Below are 20,227 nucleotides of genomic sequence, written 5' to 3'. Positions count from 1 at the left end.
TTGATTCATACTATTCCCAATACTTCTTGTCCCTTTCCCATTATTTTTCATTGTGACCTTGCTTGATTCTGGCCCTTGGTTTCTCTGCCCATCACTTTTCTTACTCCCCTTTTGTTCTTGTCCTTGTTGCCCACCCCTCTGAATCCTTGCATAGGTTCCCATCCCCCTGCCATTTCAGTTTAAACCCTCTCCAACCACTCTAGCAAATACACCCCCAGGACATCAGTCCCTGTCCTGCGAAGGTACAAACTGTCCGGACATCAGTCCCTGTCCTGCGAAGGTACAAACTGTCCGGTTTGTACTGGCCCCACCTCCCAAAAGGTCAACCTGAAATGTTAACTCTATTTCTTTCCACAGATGCTTGCTGATGTATTTTTACGTATTTTCAGGATGTTCTGCTTTTATTGGAAGTTTCCTACTGCTTCCCGTCTGCTGCTGAAGAATGGAGGCGGAACTTTTTTTTACAGGCTGCATGTGATTCCACCTTATTCAACAGTATCATGGCCTATTTTAGGCAAATTCCAGAAGATAGGGGCCACTGCGAAATGAGTTTAATTAATGTTAACTAACTTCGAAGTTTGCACATTCCCACAGCACAAAACTGCAATGAATTTGGTACTAAATTGGTAATCTTTGAAATGAAAAGTCACAATGGTTAATGGGAATATTGAAATATACCGATGGTGTACAGCTAGATGGCTCCCCAGTTTGGGGCAATAGCACGTTGCTAGATAGGGCAGATGGTGCTTTACTGTGAAGGTAATTGCAATATACTTGACCTGAAGGTGCTTGATAGCCGAGTTAAGAATGTGTTTTATTGCACACATCACACATCTCTTTCAACAACATAATTTAATGATGATTTTTTTAAAACTTCAAATTTCATCCATTGGATTTAGTATAAATGTCCTTATAATAAACATGAAGCATGGAATTCATTTTTTAAGCCTTCCTGGTTCAAGAAATATGATTTCTGCTGTTACCAATGAGAAATAAATGAAAAATAAATGAAGCTATTGCTAATCAATGCTGTTAATATGTTCTTCTGTCATGATGGTGGAGTTCCTTTGGTAGACACATCTGGACTGGCCACATGCAGCTTTTTATGATGTTACATCCTTTCCCAAATATAGGGCCAGACAACTCAAATTTTCAATTATTTAATATAAAAATTATTAGACACTCCCCAAGCATAGTGTTGCATTAGTGCCTCCAAATCCAAATGAATTAGTCAATGCTATACGTCTTTTTGAAGTTTTCCACTCTTGAGCTGTCATGGGGACATAATTCAAATCAAAATCAGGGTCTGTCTTGTCAAGGTTGACAGTAGGAGGAAAGATTCCATGAAAGCAGGCCAGTGCTGTGAATGCAGTTTCTATGGCTCCAGCTGCCCCCAGAAGGTGACCAGTAGCTCCTTTAGTAGAAGAAACTGCAAGGAAATGGGAATGCTCTTTAAACAATCCCTTGATGGCTTGGTTCTCAGCTGCATCCCCTAATGGTGTGGATGTGGCATGGGCGTTAATATATGTAACATCCTCTGGTATTACTCCAGCATCATTCAGTGCAGCGGACATACACCTGAGAGAAAAAAAAAATCACACAATTAATGTGAAATTACATTCACATGAGCCTCAGCCAAAATTAAACAAAAATATTAACCTCCAAATAAATGCATGAAATAGTATATATTTGATAATGGCTCACTAATGGAATGCTGATCTGTTTTTTCTCTCCAAGATTCTTCTGGACTGGTTAGGTTTCCCCAGTAGTTATGTTTCAATTTATCATTAAGCACTGTAACATACATCAATGTGCTGAACTTTAATGCCCCCTTAAAATTGTATTGTATTCATTTAATTGGCACTGCGAAGGGATTTTATGAACTGTTAATGACTGCTATGATTTAGACACTCGGCAAACATTTTTCCTCATCACCAGCACAAATAAACATGTAAACATCTAGTAAAACTTACTAATAAAACCTTAATTGCTAATAAATTACACAGGTTTTGAAAGATAAATTAGCAAAATATTCACCAACCACTTACTCATTTCCCTGTGGTGTCACACTTTGATTTTTCTCAGAACACAGTCAAGTCCACAGATTGAGCACACTAGCTCTTTTAAGTTGTTTTTCTAACTCCAAGTTAAGGTAGCCACTTAAGTGAACAGCACCTCCTCCCTCACTGCAGACTTCCCTCACTGCACAGAATTTCCAAGCTCACATTCTGTGACTAGCTGCACTGAATGACCAGCTGCTGTCTCTGTGCTGACTCACTTTGTGTGCTTAGCACCTCTATTTATACTGGCTGAAATTCTAAAGATGACTCAGCACATTGAGCTAGAGAATCTAGTTACTACCTAATATACTAACTGCAGCCTTATTTATCTCTAAGACTGAAAGAAACTTAACTTTAACAGTAAACTGTAGTTAAATTCCAAATGCAAACTGGATGAGGGATTTTACAAAGAGATAAATTAAAATTCCCTCACTTGCCAAATTGCCAAGCTCACTTCTTTTTTTGTCTACTGTGTACATTCCCTTGGCCGCAGAAAAATACTTTTCACTGTACTTCGGTACATGTGACAATAAATCAAATCAAATCAAATCACACCCTATTTCGGCCGCACTCAAGTGACCAGCTGCTGTCTTCGTACTGCTAACTTCCTTATTTACTTTATGCAAAGGCAATAGTGTTTGACAAATTTATTAGCATTCTTTGAGGATGTAATAAGCAGGGTAGATAAAGGGAACACAGCAGATGTAGCGTATTTGGATTTCCAAAAGTCATTCAATAAGGTGGCACATGAAAGGGTACTACACAGTATAACAGCTTATTGTGTTTGGGGTGATATATCAGCATGGATAAAGGATGGCTCTCGAACAGGAAACAGAGTCAGAATAAATGGCTCTATTTCAGGATGGCAAACTGTAACTAGGGATTTGTGCTGGGGTCTCAACTATTTACAATCTATATTAACTACTTAAGTTAAGGGACTGATTGTATTGTCACTAAATTTTCTGATCATACAAAGATAGATAGGAAAGCATGTTATGAGGATAGAAATAGTCCACAAAGGAATACGGATAGATTAAGTGAACAGGCAGAAATTTGGTAGATGAAAGTCTAGTGTGGGAAAGGTAAGGTTATCCACTTTAGCAGGGAAAGCAAAATATTATTTAAATGGAGAAAATCTACATAATGCTGCAGTACAGAGGGATCTGGGTATCTTTGTACATAAATCATAAAAAGCCAACATGCAAGTATGGCAAGTAATTAGGAAGGCAAAAAGAGTGTTGGTCTTTATTACAAGGCAGGATGGAGTACAGTAGTTGGGAAGTCTAGCTACAACAGTTCAGGGTATTACGGAGACCACAGCTATAGGGCAGGAGTTTCCGTGCAGCCCATGGTGTGTTTGGCGGGGTTTTCCGGTGAATGCACTCCTCCCTGCTGGGAGACCAGAAGATCCTACTATTGTGAACGGCTGGAAAATTCCAGCCATACAGTTTGGTCATCCGATTTAAGAAGGGACATATTTGCATTGGAAGCAATTCAATAAGGTTCATTGGGTTGATTCCTGGAATGAGAGGTTTGTCTTGAGGAAATGTTAAGCAGGATGGCTCGATTCTTATTGGGGTTCAGAAGAATGAGAGGAGATCTTACTGAAACATACAAGATTCTTAGGGAGGACTTGAGACTTGACAATATAGATGCTGAGAAGGGGAATCTAGAACTGGGGCATAGCTTTCTACAAAGGGTCTCCCATTTAAGATAGAGATGAGGAGGAATTCCTTCAACCCCTTCAATTCTGGCCTCTTGCAAATTCCCAATTTTAACTACTTCACCATTCAGACCCCAAGCTTTGGAATTTCCTCCATATGCCTGTCCATATCACGACCTTTTTGTCCTCCTTTTAGATGCTCCTCAAAACCTACATCTTTGACCAAGTTTTGGATATCTGCCCAAATATCTCATGTGGCTTGGGTATCAAATTCTGTTTGAGAATGTTCCTGTGAAGAGTCCTTGGGACTTTTACTACATTAAGCGAGATATATAAATGCCAGCTATTGTTGTAGATATCGCAAAAGTTTGAATCTCTGAAGAAAAGTTGATACATGAACTGAAATAACTCACAAAACATTCCCCATTTCAAATTATTCAACTGCCTGGTGAAGCAGTTTTGATAATCAATAACGAACAGTAATTAATGCGAACTATCTCTAACTGAACTTTGTATTTAACACTAATAAGAACAGTTTATCCGGACAGAGGTGATGAATCTGCCTGTGAACTGACAGTCTGCATATTCATATACATTTTGATCTCAGTAAGTAGTAACCAATTTTAAAGCTCTCCAAAAAATCACATTACAAAGAGATAACCTTGCACACTGACCATTTAAATCAGCTGGGATTGGATTGGATTTGTTTATTGTCCCGTGTACCGAGGTACAGTGAAAAGTATTTTTCTGCGAGCAGCTCAACAGATCATTAAGTACATGGGAAGAAAAGAAAATACATAATAGGGCAACACAAGGTATACAATGTAACTACATAAGCACTGGCATCGGATGAAGCATACAGGGTGTAGTGTTAATGAGGTCAGTCCATAAGAGGGTCATTTAGGAGTCTGGTAACAGCGGGGAAGAAGCTGTTTTTGAGTCTGTTTGTGCGTGTTCTCAGACTTCTGTATCGCCTGCCCGATGGAAGAAGTTGTAAGAGTGAGTAAGCCGGGTGGGAGGGGTCTGTGATTAGGCTGCCCGCTTTCCCCAGGCAGCGGGAGGTGTAGATGGAGTCAATGGATGGGAGGCAGGTTCGTGTGACGGACTGGGCGGTGTTCACGACTCTCTGAAGTTTCTTGCGGTCCTGGGCCGAGCAGTTGCCATACCAGGCTGTGATACAGCCAGATGGGATGCTTTCTATGGGATCAGTGTTATTGAATCATACTCAAACCCATCTGGACAACTTGCTTTTTTGATAGATGTTACACTTTCAGACAGGATGGCTCCATAGATCACAAAGAAACTAAATTCTAATAATATAACCACTATTTTCCCAATATTAATCATGAGTTTTTTTCTCATGTTGTCAAGCGGTTTCCAATTTTTCTAATCAGAGAACTTGATGCTCCAATTACTTATCTTACATCAGCACAAGTGCATTACTTTTCCTGCTCAAACTAACGAATATACAGAACAGATTCCCAGCAAAGGCAGATGGTGCTGCATCAATTAGTTTGTTCTAACAAGAGCTAGGCTGAAGGATATAAAGACAAGTGTGAATGTCCACATAGATTCTCCTGCATTGAACAACCATGGAAACCCCTCAGAAAGGTGTGAATGGTGTTTATATCTTCACACAGTGGTTCTTCTGCCAATTTCCACCAGTGGATACAGGCAAAGGCTGCGTTCCAAAAACAATGCTGAAGACTTGTTTTCCAGAAATAAATTGGACTCTGGCCAAGCTGTTCCAGAATGCCTACAACACTGACATCTACCTGACAACGTGCAAAATGGCCCCATCATGTCCTGCCAATAAAAAACAGCACAGATCCAATCCAGCCAATTACCGTTCCATCAACCTACTTTCAGTCATCAAGCAAAGGGGTTGTTGACAGTACCATCAGTGGCAATTACTCAGCAATAACCTGCACACAGATGCTCAGTTTGGGTTCTGGCACTTGACTCTGGACCTTACCGCAATCTTGCTTCAAACATGGACAAAATAACTGAATTCTAGTGGTTGGGTGTGAGCAAATCAATTTGACATCAAGGCAGCATTTGACTAAGTGTGGAATCAAGGAATCGGAGTAAAACTGAAGCTAATGGAAATCAGGAAAAAACATCTTCACTGGCTGGAAGTTCCGCAGAGTAATATCCTAGGCCAAACCTCCTTCAGTTCCTTCATCAATCATCTTTCCTCCATCATAAAAGGTCATAAGCGTGATGTTTGCTGCTAATTCCAGTGTTCAGTTCTATTTCTAACTCCCTGGATAATAAAACAGTCCATGTGCACATGCAGCACTTAAATTTGAGCTCATAAGTGCCAAGTAACATTCATGCCACACAAGTGCCAGGCAACGACTATCTCCAACAGTCAAGAATCTAACCATCTCCCCATGATATTCAACAACGTTACCATTGCCGAAACCTCCACTATCAACATCCTGGGGTTTGCCATTGACCAAAAACTTGGGCCAGCCAGTTACACTGTGGCCACAAGAGCACGTCAGTCTATTCTGTGGTGAATGATTCACCTTCTAACTCTCCAAAAACTTACACAACATCTATAACGCAGAAGTCAAGAGTATGATGGAATGCTCTCCACTTACCTGGGTATATGTGGCTTCAACAATGCCCAAGGAGTCCATAGCCATCCAGGACACAGCAACTAGCTTGATCAGCACCCCATCCACCACCTTAAACATTCACTCCTTTCACTTAGGAGATAAACAGCAGCAGCTCACGAAAGCTCCTTTGAGAGCACCTTGCAAACTCACAACTTTGACCACCCAGAATAACAAGGGCAGCAGAAACATGGGAACACCACCCTTGCCAATTCCCTGAAGTCACAAACCATCCCTTACTTTGAAATATAATGCTGCACCTTCATCATTGCTGGATCAAAATTCTGTCACCTTATGCAACAGGACTCTGGGTACACCTTCGCCATAAAAACTGCAGCAGTTCTAATGGAGAAAGCCAGTACCTTATTCCCAACAGCAATAAATGTTGGCCATGCCAGTGATGCTTACATCAAATGAATGAACATTAAGATCAAAAAGCATGGAAATTCACCCCAATGTGTGTAAATTACACCCTATCAAGCTCAAAGGTCTTGAATTCAAGCTGTGCAACATTAAGTTCTGAATGTTACTGTGCTTGAATTCCTTCACTGATATAATTGGCATCACATTATAATGGGTTATTGCTTGCTAAAATACTGGACAAAGAATATAATATGAATGCATTAAGCATTCATAGACAAGTCTACTCACTGTTTTCTCAAACCCCAATTATTTCAGTGGCCACAGCTTAATTACTTACATGAAAATAAAGTTGTTGGGAGGTTAGTCTCTATCGCACATACACTTTGTAGTCATCATTTCACACCAAATGAAAGGTAGGTTGCTCAATGGGGCACATTTTGTGTTGTACCATGATACTGAAAGGGCCTATTTTTAAAGAAGGCTGCCCCTCACTAATAAGAGAAAATTTGTGTACCAGTCAATTGGCACTGCTTCACTTGCCATGGGGAGCTGACCTTCCTAATTATTGGAGTGAGGGGTCATGCAGGGTACAGGATTTGTGGCAACACAACAACTTGTGTCCTCTACGTGCTCATTCTCTTGCTAGCCCTTCAAGCTCAAGCAACACGTCATACAGGGAAATTTGCATGAGCAACATAGCATTATACCAGGGCACAATTCCACAGATGATGAGCATCTGAAATTAAAATCAGAGTGCTGGAATGTTTCAGGTTTATTATCCATGTGCTGGTTCTGTACCTCTGCCAGGTTTTCTGTTCTATGTACAAAAGAGCACTGCTCCAGGATTTTGAAGTTTTTAAACAGCAAAAATAAAGGGGAAATAAGGGAATGGACAAGAAAGATCCTTAGATAGAACGGTAATATTTTCCTCATATACAGCCTTAAGTACACACATCCCTTTCATTTGGATTAGATAGCCAAAATTTCTGCTTGCTGCATTCAACCGGATCCCAGCCCAGGGCAATGCTGAACAGATAGATATGCATAACTATCCTATGAATTTGAGAGCAGCCATGCACTTTTGCACTAGGGCAGAGTAGACAGGCTGTCTTATCAAGATTACAAATTCAGGCCCTTAATGCCCATTGTATAATTTTTGAATTAATTAACCATTGAGGCTAATTTTGAACCCATACAGACAGAAACTGTGTAGGAAGGATTAAAACCCAGCCAGCCCTGGGTCACACCATTCTGCTACAGGTAGAAAGGGGAAATAAGGGAATAAACAGGAAGTCTTGTTGCAACTATACAAGGCTTTGGTAAGACCACACCTGGAGTATTGTGCACAGTTTTGGTCCCCTATTTGAGGAAAGATGTAGGGGCATTGGAGGCAGTTCAGAGGAGGTTCACTAGATTGATTCCAGAGATGAGGGGTTTGTCATATGAGGAGAGGTTGAACAGTTTAGGCCTATATTCTCTAGAGTTTAGCAGAATGAGGGGGGATCTAATTGAGGTATACAAGATGCTAAAATGTATGGATAAAGTAGATGTGGAGCTGATGTTTTAGAATGCCCCACAAGAGGAAGCGAGAGGTCATAACCTTAGACTAAGAGGTAGCAAATTTAAAACAGATTTGAGGAAAACCTATTTCTCCCAAAGTATTGTCAATCTGTGGAATTCGCTACCCCAGAATGCAGTGGATTCAGGGACAGTGAGTAAATTTGAGTAGTTAGACAGATTTTTAATTGGTTGAAGGGTTATGGAGAATGGGCAGGACAGTGGAGTTGAGGCCAGGATGGGATCAGCCATGATCACATTGAGACGGTTAGGCTCGGGAGGCTAAATTGCCATTCCTGCTCCTAGGGCATGTGTTCTAGGGAGGAGATGCTCTGGCTGATTTCACAATTCAGCTCTTGGTCTGTAACATTGTAGGTAGCAGGTGAGGGACATATCAGCCATGATAGAATGGCAGAGCAGACTCGATAGGACGAATGGCCTAATTCTGCTCGTATATCTTATGAACATATGAACTTATGGACTTCATAACAACGGTACTAAATTTATTTTTACAACTTTGATCTTGGATCCACTTTCTCGAATATTATGAATTAGTTTGAAGTAACGCTCTGCATTTACCTTTTCTATACTATTCACAATCTTATGTACAGCTACAAGTCCATCTTTCACATTCCACATTTCAAGCGGGAAAGCCCAGGTTTCTCCAGTCTTTCCTCACAACTTGATCCTCTGACATTATCCTCTGGGATCGTAATGGAAAACCCAAAACCTGTACTGTAGTAAGATATTTAAAGGAACATGGAAAGGGGTGAATTTCTTCAGCATCCTTGTGATTGCACACAGTAACTTCAGCAGAAGAGCAAGTGCAATGGTTGTTTATGCAATTTTCCTCACGATTCCATGCAAGCTACTGAACTTTACACCCAATATTTCAGGCCACTGATTCAAAGTAATTGAGCACATTAAATTCTGCTTTTTATAAGTATAATATGGAATTTCTATAAGTATTTTGGGAATCAATCCCTTTGATTTATGTCTGTATATCCTAAATCCTATCTGGTGAAGGATTGAGTATTTCAAATTTTTAGGTTCCAAACCTACAGCTTGGTACCTCTAATTCCAATCCTGATAAATGTGTTTGTACCCTTCATCAGAACACCAATGTTTACCTTATTGCTCCATCTCCTCCAGCGTTGGGAGCAGTTATATGATTGGCATCCCCAGAGAGTCCATAACCTAGTATTTCTGCATAAATTTGAGCTCCTCTGGTTACAGCATGTGTATATTCCTCTAGTAGCAGCATTGATGCCCCCTCTCCAATTACAAAGCCTTGTCGGTCAGGGTGGAATGGACGTGAAGCCAGTTTGGGGGTAGCATTGCAGCTGGTGCACAGAGCATGTGCTCTTGCAAAGCCTGTTATAGACAAGGGGCTAACTGAAGCCTCGGTTGCACCTGCCAGCATCACCTCCGCATCTCCATGGAGGATAAATCTTGAAGCATCCCCGATAGCATGAGTTCCTGTGGTACATGCAGTCGATACTGAATGATTTGGGCCTTTAAGTTTATACTTAATACTGATATGCCCAGCTGCCATGTTGGAAAGAATCCTGGGAACAAAAAAGGGACTCACTTTTTTATAACCTTTGGTTGCAAACGTTGCAGCTGTGTTGGTAATTTCATCAAGTGGAACCATACCCGTGCCAACAGCTACTCCAGTGGTAACTTGGTCCTTTTCACCCTGTGGGTACCAGTTGGCATCTTTGAACGCAAGATTTGCTGCTCCTATTGCCATTATTGTAGCAGCTGACATAGACTTTGCTTCAGATTTTGAAACAAAGTTTTCTTCATTGTACTCTCCCTCTCCATTACCACGAGGCACGCAGGCAGCTATTGCACAAGGCAAGTCCCCGTACTGAGATGCATCTAAAGATATAACACCACTCTCTCCTTTCAGGATTCGGTTCCACGTGAGCTGAGTGCCAACTCCAAGTGGAGATATTAAGCCAATCCCAGTAATGACAACTCGCCTTGGATGTTTTGGAAGGGATGTGTTTGTGAAACAACGCGTGTTCAATTCTGCCCTTCTACACTTGAGATTGAACAGATGACACTGGAAAATCTTCGTGAGCAGCTTCTTCCTTAGTGGCAACATATTTCCAGATCTTCACTATTTCAGAAGGAAAATGCACTTGGCTGCATCGTGAACAGTAAAGATGCACAGGAAAATTCTGTAAGAGGTAAACAGACCTTCTTTATGAAAAACTAGCTTTCAAATCTCTGTGCTGCAACTTTCCCATTAGACAAAATGCATACTTTTGGCAATAATGTTTAACTAACCATAATATGAGACGTATTCCATTTTAAACTGTGACTGGACACGTAAAATAGACCACAAATTCAGCTATATATGATAAATAAAGTCACATTTAAAAACAATATTACACAATACGCTTCTGGTAATTCTGAATTTATTTTGCTTCCTTTTCATTCAATTCTATTTCTAAAGGTTTGTGTATCAACATTCCCAGCAAAATCAATGGGTAGCTAAATGTTCTATACCTCTCCCTCCCTCAATATTGACTTGAACCAACCGTTTGGGGATGGACAAGCAGCTTAGCAACTTACCCTTTGATTGTATTTTGATGTTGAGAGCCAGTACTCTGAACTCTACTCAGCACCTGGCCCTGACAAGATCATGGTACATAGCAGTTCACTGGTGAGATATTCTTCCATTTCCTTGGCCACACTGATTATGGCTGATGTATTTGTATGCCTTTGGTAACTATAGACTGATAGTAGGAATACAATCTATACTATCTCACCTTTAATTGTGCTTTGTGTACTACAACTAAAGAATTGTTACATATATTGCCAATTTATAACCAAACTGTAAAACATACTGAAACGTGTTGAGTACACAGCAGGGTGGCCATTGTTTGAGGTCAACACTGGACAACAGATTCTAACAATACTGTGGCATGGAAAAGAGATGGGGGGGGGGGGACTCCATCATCAAGGGCCTCTCAATTATCCATAAGTCCACAACTTAAAAATGCACATTAGTCCTGGTTAGGGACAGTTAAGAATCAACCACATTGCTGCAGGTCTGGAGTCACATGTAGGCCAGAGTAAGAATGGCAGATTTTCTTTCCTTAGGGACATTAGTGAACCACATGGGATTTTACAATTGATGACAATTGTCATGGTCACCGTTACTGGGAGAATTACATTTCTGATTTATTGACCTTTAATTATACCAACCGCCATGTGAGATTTGAACCCACATTCGTTCTGAGCCTGGGCCTCTGAGTTACTAGTCCAGTGATGTTGTCACTACATCACCATCCTCCTATATTTATGGCTACTCATTGTCTTTGAGGCTCATTTATTTAATAATAATAATCTTTATTGTCACAAGCAGGCTTACATTAACACTGCAATGAAGTTACTGTGAAAACCCCTAGTTGCCACATTCCAGCACCTGTTCGGGTACAGAGGGAGAATTCAGAATGTCCAATTCACCCAACAGCACGCTTTTGGGACTTACGAGGGGAAACCGGAGCACCCGGAGGAAACCCACGCAGACACATTTATTTTAGGCACTTGCTTTTAAACGATTCTTCCAACCTAGCCCGAGCATACACTGTGGTCTAAGCACATTAAGGCACCCGGTACTGAACGGTGGCTGAACCGGCTAAAAACTGGGCGAATGTCAACCCTATGAAAGAATAGAAAATGAGGGTGGAAAAGAGTTGATTAAGGGACTGGGGATTAGCACCACCATCTTTAGTTCATGTAATAAAAACGATTGTGGAGGAAACGTCTTTTTGATTAAATATAAACAGAGAGAGAGAGTGAAATAAAAGAAAATGCTGGGGAAACTCAGCAGGTCCAGCAGCATCTGTGAAGAGAGAAGCAAAAGTTAACGTTTCAGGCCCTTCGCCTTTCAGCAGAGACGCAGAAACTTACCGGAACCGGAACCGGAAGCTGCCGGAGCGACCCACCGAGGTGCGGCCCACCGTGACGTCACTGGGAGGGTGGAGTCGGGCTCCCAATACCAAAGAGCAGCGGCCAAGAGCGGCGTTGTCAGCCGCATCGACTGCACTGATTTTGCCAGTCTCATTGAGATATCCGATTGTTTATTAGTGTTTCGGTTTTAAAGTGTGTGCTGGCTGATTGGGGGCCGGGTCTGCGGTTCGCCAAGGAAGGAAAGTTAAAGCGCCTGGACTCCGCCTCCACCCGGGGCTCGGCCCAGCAGCAATGGTGTCGGCGGCTGTCACCGAGCTGAGCCAGAACTCTGAGCTGGTCTTCCTGGATGCCTCCGAGCTGCTACTCAGATATGCCGACAACATCCTGAGGTGAGGGACTCGGCCCGGGGCGGAGGCAGGGGGTGGATTCAGCCGCCGGCTCCGCTCAGAGCGGTGCAGACCTCCCGGCGCAGTGGGTGGATGAGGATGGTTTATTGAAGGTTAAAGTTTCTCTCTTCCCGTCTCCTCTGTGCGTCGATTCGGTTCCCGAAATACTCACTTCCTCATACATGTTCAGGAGATGCGGGTGTCGCTGGCTGGACCAGCATTTATTACCCATCCCTAATAGCCCAATACGCGTGCCGGTGCGGGCTCTTTAAAATAAATGTTCAACTTAACCTCGCCTCTTGGCCTTTCCCCCATGACCCTACACACTAGATTGGCTTCAGATACATGTCTGTTGTCTTTTGTGATTTGCCGGGGAATCTGATTCCATCAGTCTTTTAGTGTAGCCCCAATCTTAACTCTCCTCTGTGTAAAGCTCTCCCTCAATTACTCCTCTAGTTCTCTTACCAGTTATTTTACATTTATGGCCACTGGCTAGTGGCCTCCTTCCCAAAGTAACTAGTTTCTCCTTAGTTGCTCTATCCAAGCCTCTCATAATTTGTAACTCTCCTTTGGTCTCTCCTTAACCTTCTATGCTCCAATAACAACCCCCCAGCTTCTCGAATCTCTCCACATTTCTTGAACTCTCATTTCGGTAAACCTGTTCTGTACTTTCTGCAGGGCTTTGATGTCTTTGCTGAAGTGTATGGTACTGAAAATAGTCTGCTGCTTCAGCTGAGGCCTAACCAGAACTTATAAAGATTTTGCATGACTGACTTGTTTTTGTATTCAGTGTCCCTATTTACAAAACCAAGTATCCCAAAAGCTTTAGAAGCAATTCAGAGAAGGTCCACTCGACTGACATCTGGGATGGGAGGGTTATCTCGTGAGGAAAGGGTGGACAAGTTGGGCCAATATCCATTGGAGTTTGAGATTCAGAGGTGACATTGAAACATACAAGATCTGAGGGGACTTGACAGGGTAGATATTGAAAGAATGTTTCCTCTTGTGTGAGAGACTAAAACTGGGGCACAGTTAAATATAAGGGTCTCCTATTTAAGATGAAGATAAGAATTTTCTGAGGCTCGTGAGTCTTTGGAATTCTCTTCCTCGGAGAGTGACAGAGGCAGGGTCACTGAATATTTTTAAGGAAGAGATAGACTCTTGACTAACAAAGGAGCCAAGGTTCATCAGGGGTAAGTGGAATATGGAGTTGAAGTCACAATCATATCAGCCATGATCTTAACAAATCATAGAATCATAGAATTTACAATACAGAAGGAGGGATAGGCTCGAGGGGCTGAATGGTGGCCAGGCTCGAGGGGCTGAATGGTCTACTCCTGCTCCTAATTCATATGTACATATACTTTCTTGTTGACCTTATCAGCTTTCCCTGGCACCTTTGAATGGACACTTACAGATCCCTCTCTTGCACCATTTTAGAATAATATCATGTAGAACAGGGTTTTTCAAAGTGCGAGTCATAGGCAAAGTGCGAGTCATAGGCAAGTGTCAGGAAGTCGTGGATCGATCGGTCGTGGCGTTCCCGCGGTGGTCCCGGTCATGGGAGAAACGCATAGCGGCCGACACCGGCATTTTTATTGAGAATGGCAGCTACTGCCACCTTTTTAAAATAAGAATGAAATTATGCTGTGTGCAATCTTCCTGCTGTAAGGGGCAGCAGTGAGCAAGTCACACGCCCTGAACATACACTTGATGTCAAAGGCCCTATATGTACGTACTTTTGCCGTTAAATCATAGAGGCGAGCGTCTTCCATTTTCTAGCAGCAAGGTAAGAGGATTGTGAAGATGAATTGTTTTCTTACAAGAAAGAGATGGCCAGAAGCACAATTAGGCAGAGTACCTACTAGCCAGGATCTCACATCAAATCTGCTGGAGAGAGCTGCTTAGGATAGTCCAGGGCAGGACAGAGCAGGGCTAATGTTCTGTACGGAGCTCAAGGGCATCTGTTAACAGCTTGCAAAGAAGAAACTTAACTCTGGTACAAAGCAACATAAATGTGATTTCTTGAGCTATGGTTTTGTCAATTGTGCCAATGCAAACAAGGATGCAAAGCCTATGTGTATTATATGCAGGGAAGTACTGGCAAATGAGAGGGGAAGTTTCAGATTTTGAAGGAGAAGTGGTGGGTAAAAATTTCATTTTGAGTTTGAGACCCCAGAGTCAGCTATTAACTTACAGCTGACTCCAAATGAAAAGACTAAGCTGCTGCACCTGACCTGTGACAGCACATTAAAACATGCCGAAAGCCCATGAGGCTGTCGGCATTCTGAAGTAATATCCCCAGGAGTATCCAATGCTGAGTAAAACAAGCATTTTGTTGCTATTAAGACCATAAGACATAGGAGTGGAAGTAAGGCCATTCGGCCCATCGAGTCCACTCCACCATTCAATCATGGCTGATTTCAACTCCATTTACCTGCTCTCTCTCCATAGCCCTTAATTCCTCGGGAAATCAAGAATTTATCAACTTCTGTCTTAAAGACACTCAACGTCCCGGCTTCCACCGCCCTCTGTGGCAATGAATTCCACAGACCCACCACTCTCTGGCTGAAGAAATTTCTCCTCATCTCTGTTCTAAAGTGACTCCCTTTTATTCTAAGGCTGTGCCCCTGGGTCCTAGTCTCCCCTGCTAATGGAAACAACTTCCCTACATCCACCCTATCTAAGCCATTCATTATCTTGTAAGTTTCTATTAGATCTTCCCTCAACCTCCTAAACTTCAATGAATATAATCCCAGGATCCTCAGACATTCATCGTATGTTAGGCCTACCATTCCTGGGATCATCCGTGTGAATCTCCGCTGGACCCGCTCCAGTGCCAGTATGTCCTTCCTGAGGTGTGGGGCCCACAATTGCTCACAGTATTCTAAATGGGGCCTAACTAATGCTTTATAAAGCTTCAGAAGTACATCCCTGCTTTTATATTCCAAGCCTCTTGAGATAAATGACAACATTGCATTTGCTTTCTTAATTACGGACTCAACCTGCAAGTTTACCTTTAGAGAATCCTGGACTAGGACTCCCAAGTCCCTTTGCGCTTCAGCATTATGAATTTTGTCACCGTTTAGAAAATAGTCCATGCCTCTATTCTTTTTTCCAAAGTGCAAGACCTCGCACTTGCCCACGTTGAATTTCATCAGCCATTTCTTGGACCACTCTCCTAAACTGTCTAAATCTTTCTGCAGCCTCCCCACCTCCTCCATACTACCTGCCCCTCCACCTATCTTTGTATCATCGGCAAACTTAGCCAGAATGCCCCCAGTCCCGTCATCTAGATCGTTAATATATAAAGAGAACAGCTGTGGCCCCAACACTGAACCCTGCGGGACACCACTCGTCACCGGTTGCCATTCCGAAAAAGAACCTTTTATCCCAACTCTCTGCTTTCTGCCTGACAGCCAATCATCAATCCATGTTAGTACCTTGCCTCGAATACAATGGTCCCTTATTTTACTCAGCAGTCTCCGTGAGGCACCTTATCAAAGGCCTTTTGGAAGTCAAGATAGATAACATCCATTGGCTCTCCTTGGTCTAACCTATTTGTTATCTCTTCAAAGAACTCTAACAGGTTTGTCAGGCACGACCTCCCCTTACTAAATCCATGCTGACTTGTCCTAATCCGACCCTGCTCTTCCAATAATTTAGAAATCTCATCCTTAACAATGGATTCTACAATCTTGCCAACAACCGAGGTTAGGCTAATTGGCCTATAATTTTCCATCTTTTTCCTTGTCCCCTTCTTGAACAGGTGGGCTACAACAGCGATTTTCCAATCCTCTGGGACTTTCCCTGACTCCAGTGGCTTTTGAAAGATCATAACTAACGCTTCCACTATTTCTTCAGCTATCTCCTATTGTCCTTCACCAAGACCTACATGTGCGAGGTTGGATTTTCCATTGTTACTAAGATGAAGATGGCACAAAGAAACTGGCTGAACTCTGTACCTGATATCCCCATTGGCCTCTTCTCTGTGAATCTGATAAGAGTGAGATTGTGAGGACCAAGCAGGCTTCCCTTTCACATTAAAGGCAAGCGAACGTGGCGGGGGTCGCAAAGGTCGGCCAATGTGTGTCCCGAAGGTCGGCCGATTGGTAAAAGTGGATCCCGGGGTGAAAAGCTTAAAAAACACTGATGTAGAATAAAGTGTCATACAAGAGGCTCTTCGGCCCATCAAGTATGCACAGACAAAACTACACTAAATTTACACCAATCCCACTTTCCAGCATTTGGCCCATAGGCTCGAATGTTATGACATTTCAAGTGTTCATCCATGCACCTTTTTAAAGGTTTTGAGGCTTCCCCTCTACCACACTCCAGGCACGGCATTCCAGACTCCCACCACCCTCTGGGTTAAAAAGATTTTCCTCGAACTTCCGGTTGCGGCGATGCCTTGCTAGCCGCACGTTTCGGCGGCTCCAGCTCCGACGGACCTTCGGGCTCTTTTAAGAGCCCCAACGGGAAATTTTTGGGCGACGCAACCCAGTGTGGGGTGAGTGAGTAGGGAGCCCCCCCCCCCAACGAAGGAGGAAAATATCGGCGGCGGCGGCTGCAGCGCGAGGAATCGTCGACGAAAGGGACAGAAAGGGAGTAGACACAAGATGGCGGCGGAGAAAGCTCAGGCGACATGGGGGCCCGAGCAAGGCGAATTTTTGAGACTGTGTGTGGAGCTACTAAAGAGGGAGGTGCTGACCCCGATGCTACAGGCAATTGAGGGGCTCAAGGAGGCACAAAGGACCCACGAGACAGAGCTCCGCGTGGTGGAGCAGAAGGTGACGGATAACGAGGACGAGATCCTGGGCCTGGCGGTCAAAACACAGACGCACGAGGCACTCCATAAAAAGTGTATTGAAAGGATCGAGGCCCTAGAAAACAGAGCGCGAAGGAAGAACCTTCGAATACTGGGTCTCCCTGAGGGAGTGGAAGGAGCGGACTGTGGAGCTTATGTAAGTACGATGCTAAGCTCATTGATGGGTGCTGAGGCCGCTGCGGGCCCCTTGGAGGTGGAGTGGGCACATTGGATCCCGGCGAGAAGACCAAAAGCGGGAGAACCACCCAGGGCGACAATCGTGCGATTTCACCGCCTTAAAGATAGAGAAGAGGTCCTGAGATGGGCTAAAAAGGTGCGGAGTAGCAGATGGGAGAATGCAGTGGTACGGGTGTACCAGGATTGGAGTGCGGAGGTGGCGAGAAGGAGGGCGAGTTTTAACCGAGCCAAGGAGGTGTTACACAAAAAGGTGAAGTTCGGGATGCTGCAGCCGGCACGACTATGGGTCACGTACCAGGAGAGACACCATTATTTCGATACAGCCGAAGAAGCATGGACCTTTATTAAAGAGGAGAAATTGGATCGGAACTGAGGGACTGATACTGCAGGGAATGTTATTGTTAATGTTATGGTTGATGTAAATAGAGAAGTGGATGGGGGGAGACACTAGGAAATGTGGGCGCCGGTGAGGGGGGAAAGAAGGGACATAGGCGGAGAATGAGGAATGGGAGGGGAAAGGGAGCTGCGCCACAAGCGGCGGGTCAGATAAAGGGATGTTCCCGTGCCAGAAAGATTATGGCGGGAAGATAGGCGGATGGGAGTTCCCCGCACGGGGGGGGGTCAAGGAGTGAGCAGGAGTAGCCGGGGTCAGTTGAAGTCAGCTGACTTACGGAAGTAATATGGGGGGAGCAATCACGCTAGAAAGGGATCTAGCGGGGGGGGGGGGGGGGGGAACAACTGGGTTGCTGCTGTGGAATTCAAAAAGGAAATGGCTAAAGAGTGGGTGGACGGGGATGGAATGCGACGCTTGGGGAGTGAGTGGGAGCGCGGAGGCGGGATATGGGACTGGCCTAGAGAAGGTGATGGCTAGTCGACACTGGAGGGGGGCAGGTAGCCCCCTAGTGAGGCTGATCACGTGGAACGCAAGAGGCCTGAACGGACCGATTAAAAGGGCCCGAGTGCTCGCGCATTTGAAAGGACTAAGGGCAGACGTGGCTATGCTCCAAGAGACGCACCTGAAGGTGGCGGACCAAGTTAGGTTAAGGAAAGGATGGGTGGGACAGGTGTTCCACTCCGGACTAGATGCAAAGAATAGAGGGATGGCCATATTGGTGGGGAAACGGGTAGCATTTGAAGCAAAGAACATCGTAGCAGATAGCGGAGGTAGATATGTAATGGTGAGTGGCAGGGTGGAGGGAATGGAGGTCGTGTTGGTTAATGTATATGCCCCGAATTGGGACGATGCGGGATTTATGAGACGGATGCTGGGGCGTATACCGGACCTGGAGGTAGGAAACTTGATATTGGGAGGGGACTTCAATACCGTGCTGGACCCAGGGCTAGATAGATCCAGCTCAAAGACCGGAAGAAGGCCGGCAGCGGCCAAGGTGCTCAAGGGGTTTATGGACCAAATGGGGGGAATGGATCCATGGCGATTTCTTAGACCGAGGGCCAGGGAGTTCTCCTTCTTCTCCCATGTCCATAAAGTGTACTCCCGGATAGATTTTTTTGTTTTGGGAAGGTCGTTGATCTCGAGGGTGGAAGAAGCTGAGTATTCAGCCATAGCGGTTTCGGACCATGCCCCCCACTGGGTGGACCTGTCACTAGGAGAGCAAATGGAGCAGAGAGCACTCTGGCGATTAGATGTGGGATTGATGGCGGACGAGGGAGTGTGTGGAAGAGTGCGGGGGTGTATTGAGAGATACCGGGAGGTCAATGACGACGGGGAGGTCTGTGTGGGAGTGGTATGGGAAGCACTCAAAGCGGTGGTCAGAGGAGAGCTGATCTCCATTGGGGCGCACAAAGGGAAAACCGAGGCCAAGGAAAGGGAAAGATTACTGGGGGAGATTTTAAGGGTGCATAGGGAATTTGCAGAGACCCCGGAGGAGGGACTGTACAGGGAGAGGAGACGACTCCAGACGGAGTTTGACCTCCTGACCACGAGAAAGGCGGAGGTGCTGTGGAGGAAGGCACAGGGGAGGAGGTATGAATATGGGGAAAAGGCTAGTCGCCTGCTGGCTCATCAGTTGCGAAAGAGGACAGCGGCGAGGGAGATAGGGGGAATTAGAGACGAAAAGGGAGCCACGGTGCGAAGAGCAGGGAAGATAAATGAGGTGTTCAAGACCTTTTATGAGGGACTGTATAGGTCCCAGCCCCCAGAGGGAGAGGGGATGCGGCAGTTCCTGGATCAATTGAGGTTCCCGAGGGTGGAGGAGCAGGAGGTGGAAGGCCTGGGGGCACCGATTGGGATGGACGAGGTTATTAAGGGGCTGGGGAACATGCAAGCAGGGAAGGCTCCGGGACCAGACGGGTTCCCGGTGGAATTTTATAGAAAATATGTGGACTTGTTGGCCCCGTTGTTGGTGAGGACGTTCAATGAGGCCAGGGAAGGAGTGACTTTACCCCCGACAATGTCGGAGGCGACGATATCGCTAATTTTGAAGAGGGATAAAGATCCGTTGCAGTGCAGGTCCTATAGACCTATTTCATTATTGAATGTGGACGCCAAATTGCTGGCAAAGGTAGTGGCATCGAGGATTGAGGACTGTGTCCCGGGGGTGGTGCACGAAGACCAGACAGGGTTCGTAAAAGGGAGACAACTGAATGTTAACGTGCAACGACTATTAGGGGTGATAATG

The 20,227-nt window shown here is 44.4% G+C and overlaps 2 protein-coding genes across 4 annotated transcripts in view; one reads left to right on the top strand and one right to left on the bottom strand.

Annotated features, from left to right (window-relative positions):
- Positions 1–837: 837 nt before the first annotated feature.
- oxsm (3-oxoacyl-ACP synthase, mitochondrial) lies at positions 838–12,222 on the bottom strand. 3 transcript variants are annotated; one of them, XM_072509333.1, is made up of 3 exons: positions 12,204–12,222; positions 9,398–10,456; positions 838–1,578 (listed from the first exon to the last, which is right to left on the bottom strand). In XM_072509333.1, the coding sequence occupies exons 2-3, from the start codon at positions 10,378–10,380 to the stop codon at positions 1,176–1,178; spliced, it is 1,386 nt and encodes a 461-aa protein (XP_072365434.1). In that variant the 5' UTR covers positions 10,381–10,456; positions 12,204–12,222; the 3' UTR covers positions 838–1,175. The 3 variants fall into 3 exon arrangements, with proteins under 3 accessions (XP_072365434.1, XP_072365433.1, XP_072365432.1); XM_072509332.1 differs by having other exon boundaries at positions 12,198–12,217; XM_072509331.1 differs by lacking the exon at positions 12,204–12,222 and adding an exon at positions 10,854–12,184.
- Positions 12,223–12,269: 47 nt separating this feature from the next.
- Positions 12,270–20,227, top strand: part of ngly1 (N-glycanase 1) — a 79,953-nt gene continuing 71,995 nt past the window's right edge. Inside the window, exon 1 of the mRNA XM_072509329.1 lies at positions 12,270–12,586. Coding sequence (XP_072365430.1) covers positions 12,489–12,586 — 98 coding nt within the window. The 5' untranslated portion in view covers positions 12,270–12,488. The remainder of the gene's footprint in view (positions 12,587–20,227) is intronic.

This window comes from Scyliorhinus torazame, chromosome 6, assembly GCF_047496885.1.
Source record: "Scyliorhinus torazame isolate Kashiwa2021f chromosome 6, sScyTor2.1, whole genome shotgun sequence".
In the NCBI taxonomy this organism is placed as follows: domain Eukaryota; kingdom Metazoa; phylum Chordata; class Chondrichthyes; order Carcharhiniformes; family Scyliorhinidae; genus Scyliorhinus; species Scyliorhinus torazame.
This window is presented reverse-complemented; position numbering and strand designations above follow the sequence as displayed.

Excerpts from the sequence above, each read along its gene's own strand:
- oxsm (XM_072509333.1), bottom strand. The coding sequence starts at position 10,380 with ATGTTGCCACTAAGGAAGAAGCTGCTCACGAAGATTTTCCAGTGTCAT. Across the intron at positions 1,579-9,397 it reads GGAGGAGATGGAGCAATAAG|GTGTATGTCCGCTGCACTGA; the intron begins GTAAACATTGGT and ends TTTTTCTCTCAG.